This window comes from Sinocyclocheilus anshuiensis, unplaced genomic scaffold, assembly GCF_001515605.1.
Source record: "Sinocyclocheilus anshuiensis isolate Anshui unplaced genomic scaffold, SAMN03320099.WGS_v1.1 scaffold446, whole genome shotgun sequence".
Lineage (NCBI taxonomy): Eukaryota > Metazoa > Chordata > Actinopteri > Cypriniformes > Cyprinidae > Sinocyclocheilus > Sinocyclocheilus anshuiensis.
Window position 1 is genome coordinate 2,451,366 of NW_015544247.1, and position 6,000 is coordinate 2,457,365.

The 6,000-nt window shown below is 39.6% G+C and overlaps 1 protein-coding gene across 1 annotated transcript in view; it reads left to right on the top strand.

Moving 5' to 3' along the window:
- LOC107697664 (lipid droplet-associated hydrolase-like) overlaps positions 1-6,000 on the top strand; it is a 49,334-nt gene that overhangs the window by 23,562 nt on the left and 19,772 nt on the right. The window contains exon 6 of the mRNA XM_016498464.1: positions 2,739-2,908. Coding sequence (XP_016353950.1) covers positions 2,739-2,908 — 170 coding nt within the window. The remainder of the gene's footprint in view (positions 1-2,738; positions 2,909-6,000) is intronic.

Below are 6,000 nucleotides of genomic sequence, written 5' to 3' on the forward strand. Positions count from 1 at the left end.
TTGCCTTATATATATAGTTTCTCAGTATACATTCCTGGTCTTATTATGCACAATTAAACCGTGCACATTATCTTATATATTTGTAATTTTTTTTATTTTGTCTAACCATCTTTCCCACAGTTAAAGATTTCTTTAATATAGGTGACTGTAGGTAGGTTATTGTAGCTGGATGTAGGTTTTGTATGTTTTACGAGTAGGATAGTCTTAAATGTTCATGAGGTAATCCTGAGAGGCCACTCAATGTGTAAACTGCTCTCATTGGTGTTTGGGCTCTGAGCTCATAGTGCCCCTCTGTGCTGGTAGATAAACATGTAGGGCCCGTTTGTAGGCAAACTTCAGTGGGAACCTTCGGAAAAAAATCAAGATCGGATTTGGAAAATGGGAAATGAGGTGTAAGGAGTGGTTGGGGAGAGCCAAATGTGTGTGCATGCACAGGTCACTGACTTCATTGCTCAGTGTCTGATCTCTCGCTTACATTCATGAATGAAAATAGCCCTGGATTGAGTGCCTGTCAGTACCTTTAAAAAAATATTATTGGTTAAATACTTTTTTCTGAAATTATGTGTATGCTGTAGAGTTGGTCCCTTTCAAGGTCCTACTCAGTGTCCCAAAACTGTCATATCCAATAAATAGTTATAATAAAGATGTCTCTTATGTTCACTGATGCTACATTTGTTTGAACAGTAAAAACAGTAATAATGTGAAATATTATTACAATTTAAAATACATGTTTTCTACTGAAATATATTTGAAAAAGTAATTTATTCCTATGATGGCAAATCTAACATTTTAGCAGCTCTTACTCCAGTCTTCAGTGTCACATCATGATCCTTCAGAAATCATTCTAGTGCTGATTTGCTGCTCAAGAAACATTTCTTAATATCATCAATCTTGAAAGCAGTTGTGCTGCTGTACTGATGCATCTTTTTATTTTTTGATTAATTTAATGACTTTTGATTGATTTATTGTGTCCTTGCTTAATAGAATGATAACATGATTAATTTCTTAGAGAAAATTGTTTTTTTATCTGTATAACATTACTGTATGTATAGCCTATAACATTAACATTTTAGGCTCTCCCAGAAAGATTTCTAGATTGAGCAGACTCAGACAGTTGTTTGTGAAATCATAACTCATAATACATACTCAATACTCATAATACATTAACACATTGTACATTGGCTGATTTGTTCTGTGAACTTTTCTTATGTCAAAAACCTCTCCATACATATTTTTGTTTGTTATTCATCTTATTTCTAGCTGGTGAATCTATAATCAAGTCTTATTTTCTCTCTTTTACAGCACATACCATGTGACCCTGATATGTTAATGCTTGGCAGTGAATTTGCCATCTTAGTACCTTAGCAATTGTCCATCAAACCCCAAACCCAGCTTTAAGCTGTATTGCACATGGCATGTAGATTTTTCAGTCTTGCGTTTTGTCTCAGAATGTGTTTCTGTTTTTTTTACCCTGTCTTATCTTATCATTCTTGTACATCCACTGGTATTTTATGCAATGAAAATGATTTAATGTTTTGAACCTTTTGAATGGATTTCATTGGTTCCTACTCTCTTCGGCTTCCTTTTTATCTCTCCTGCATGTGTCTGTACCTTAAGGTCATATGCACTCCTTTTGGTCTTAGTGGTCCCCCTCCTGTTCCTCCAACCATCCTGCTCACCCTCTAACACCCCCATCCAACATCCTTTCCTTTTTGAAATCTGTTTTTATCTTCTGTATAAATTTGAAGGTTCATGGAAGTAGCAGATCTCTTTTACAGTATTGCACACTTCATGAAGGTCACTTTCCTTGAAAAAAATTAAAAATCAATCACTTTTTATTTTTTTAAATAAAAAAGAAAATATTTAAGAGTGTCCCTTCTCTGTGTGTTGCCGACAATTTATAAAAATATATTAATTTGTCTTTCAACAACAGTCCAATCCGAGGTAATCCACGAGACCCTTAGGATTTGTTGTTCCAGCACATCTCATCATAAAACAGGTCTAAGTAATTAGCCATGTGCAACTACGTCAGTTGAGATATCTTTATTATTTTAGAAAGAGGAGAAGATGCAGAGTGCTCCAGGAACCATATATTGTGAGATGTCTCATGAAGGAGCACTTTGTCTATTTATGTCTTGAAGCTAATAGGAGTTATTTCTCTCTCCCCTCTGGTACTCCTCTCTCCCCCTGTCTCATCATTAACAGTTCTGCTCCCATAACTCATCATAGTGATAAATGCCTCAGCCTCACCCCACCTCAGTCCAGCTTCTTCTCTCTTCTTCTGTCATTCCTTTGTTTCTGCGCAGTCCATTGTCTTTCTAATTCTTACCCTTTCTCGGGTTCATACTGGTGAATTCAGCACCTGTAGGAAGATATTAATATCAAAGCCTGCCAAGCATTATCAGGATCTCCAGTTACTGGGATTGTTCAATAGAGCGTAATTTTACTCCCTTCCAAAGAAATAATGAAGAACAAGATCAAGATGATGAAAGAAAACGTCTTATATGGAGCGCTTAACAATTTAATGTGTCTTCTGGATTCTTTACAGTTCTCATTCAGCTGTGATCGGAGCTCCACAATCGATCAAACTAGGCAGCTTTGTCTAATTATATTATTTGCTGTATTTATTAGTTCTAGGTCATGATGAAAGTACTGGTTACAGTCCTGGCCACCATGTGATGATGTACATTGGGTTTGGTGTGAGTGCTTTATGCAGTTTTTCCCTCTTTATTTCAAAGATGCATCTGTGACTGAGAAGGAGGATGTTTTTGGGCTAAACGGGCAGATTGAACACAAGCTGGCCTTCCTTCGAAAGCATGTGCCTCGGGACACCAACCTGCTGCTGATTGGTCACTCCATCGGTTGCTACATCATTTTGGAGATGATGAAGAGAGACCCAGAGCTAAAGGTATAAGCAACTAGATAAGAAAGTCCATGGAACTACTATGTGACTATTAATGAAACTCACATCTTACTAGTTGCTGGATATGGCCTCACTTTTAAATGAATTATTTTGAATTAATTTATTGTTTTAATTGAATTTAATTATCCCCCCCTGCCAAAACATAGAGATTATTTTTGTGATGAATTAATTAAATGACCGATATTTGCTTAGTAAGGTATTTCTCATTGAACACTGACAGTGAATTGAAAAAGTACCCCAGTTCGTTGACCCACAACATCTTTCCTGTTTCAATGCCTTGCTTAGAGACTATCTACTGATTCTGTCTGATTCTCCACTTAAAACAGTATGAATAACGGCTACAGTACTGCTGTCTGCATAACCTCCGCAGACCACCTCAGCGATTTGCAACTTTGCCATTAGAGGACATGCCGCCAAAACATGGTCGCTGCATGAAAGTATGTAATGTGTGAAAGCAAAGCGAGACACTGCCAATCAGCAGCATAATAAGACACTTCTGTTCCCTTTCCTTGCTGTGTAAAAGGTCAGGAGATTAAATAACATGGAAAAGAACCTTGATTTTCTTTCTCCCTCTGGGGTTTTCCTGCTCTAAGATGTGCTCTTCGTCATTTTTATTTTTAAGCATTTTCTCTACCTTTTTAGTATTTTCTCTAACTAGAGGGGCATGTTTTCCTCCTGGCAAAGAGAAATTGACTTTAGCTTCATTAATGGGGCCAGTGCACTTATGTACCACTTTTTGCAGTGCGATAAAAATATGTTCTGATACTTTTGGAGACAATCCACGTCCAAACCACTTTTAGGGATTTAGTTCAAGAACTTCAGTCGAAAAGCTGGTCCCAATCTCAATCTCAGTCATCGATTTTAAGGTCCTCTTTCGTAATCGGTCCTTTTCAAATTATGGCTAGTTAAATCCCTGTACGATGTAGGCAGATATGGCATGGCTCAGAGCAAACATGCACGAAGGAGAAAAAGATTTCCTTTTTCGTCCCAGATTGCAGGCTGCCAGGAAGCCAACCTAGCGATTATGCCTGGTAACATATGATGTGTGATAATCAGAAACTGTTACTATGGGCTCTAGATATTTATTTTGGAATGGAAGAGACCAGTCAGTTTAAATGATGGTAGGGGTTTCTTTAGTGCATTTCTGGAGGAGAATGTTTGCAGATTTCAGCCTCAGACCAGGAGCAGCATGAGGTAGGTTGGAAAACCTCCCTAAAACTAGAGGAAGAGTTTGACTGACTGCATATGGAGGTGCTCAATTGTATGTCTCTGACATGAGTCCAGTTCACAAGTCTTCCCTGATGCCTTTTGAAGTACTTGCTTGTTGTAAGAAAGTGACACTGTATATGTGCCAGTTGTAGAATAGACAGTCTAAAGAAAGAAATTGATTTGTCACTCAGATGTGAGGCTGCAGAAAAGACCTTTTTCCACCCGACACCTCAGCTGAGGTAGAGCTCTTTTAGGTGAGAAGGAAAATGCTTTATGCCTCCTCCTGTAGCAACCATCTTGCCATGTGCCCCGGGAAGGTGATGCCATTTCCTACATTTGTCTGCACAGATGTATAGTTTGGTTTAACAGCTGTTGGCTGAAGTGTTGCTTTGCGTTTTATTATTAACAGATATCTGTTCCTCACCCTCATGTTGTTCTAAATCTGTATGATTTATGTTCTAATCTGTACGAGATGCATTCTATTGGAAAGCCGACGGGATTCTTGGAGATGGTTGCTAGGAAGAATGCTTAACAAGTCCCGTCATTCTCTTCAGTGGACTGATGGCACGCTCAAGTTCTCCTGACACTACAATGTGTCTTTCTTGTCCAGGACATGAGGATTTGGGTGTGTAGATTAACTTGTGGGCGAGTGTGTGTCGCAGCGTTCTGGGTGGGCCTCCATTCAGGGAGCAGAGGTCACACCGACAGTACTGAATTATTGGTATGATTTCATACTTCACTCAAATAAAACATTGTTACAGTCACAGCATGAGCCAAACACAAGCATAAACATTACAGCACATAGCCCTGGCTCAGATTACCCTCACAACATCTCCAGATTTTAAAGCTCCCAGACATGACCACGGACCGTCCAGCCCATTGGACATGCAGTCACACGGTTGAGAAAACACAGCAACATTTTTTGTTATTGTTCATTCTGGGATGCAAGGGGCAGTGGTTTCCCTTGACCCTCTGGAGAGTAAGGGTCATGGTGGCCTGGCATCCTGGCTTGACCTGGTGTTTTTTTATTCGTCTAAATAAAAGTGACATGGGATTTCCTTGGGGTGGGCGTTTATACCGGTAGACACGATTAACCGATAGAAATTTGTCAACCGGTAGAGATTTTGGACTATCGTCTCTTTCTCGGTTACACGCTCATGACGTTTTTTTTGTGATATTGACACTGGTGACAAGAATTATGAAATTTATATATCAAAAATGTTGATTATTTAAATAAAAAATAACTATACCATGATATACATTGCTCCCGTGAAATAAAATTGCTTATATCGTGATATAAGATTTTGGTCATATTGCCCACCTCTAGGATTTCGTTTATGCTTTCTCCTGGGACCTATGAGGAGCTGACCAGTCTTTTTTCCCAAAGAGGCATTTGGCATTTAAGGTTAGCAGTGACGGGGCACTGTCAGCTTCAGGTGGGCCTTCCAGCAGTGTTCATTATGTCGCCACTCCACTATCGTGCCTATTCCCACTCTGGAGCCTGGCAGCAAGGCTACGTTCGAAAAGAGCAGAGCAGTGCTGACGTGAGTGGAGGCGGCCCTTGCAACACATTCCCATTGAGATATTCACTCACTGTAAGTGGTTGAGTTGAAAGAGATGTGGTCTGGACTGCCGTATGATCCATCATGCTGTCTGAAGCTCCAGTAGATCTGTGCATCATTAACATTCCTCCACTATCAGATCGCACCCTCACATCTCAGATCCGTGGAAGTCAGATTGTGACGTTTAAACTCTCTTCGCCCCTTCTCCAGATGCAGAGAACTCCTTCCCCCTTCCTGACCTCAGCAGTACCAGAGAAGGAACCCTCTAGAAGTAGAAGTGTGTGTGTGTGTGTGTGTGTGTGTGTG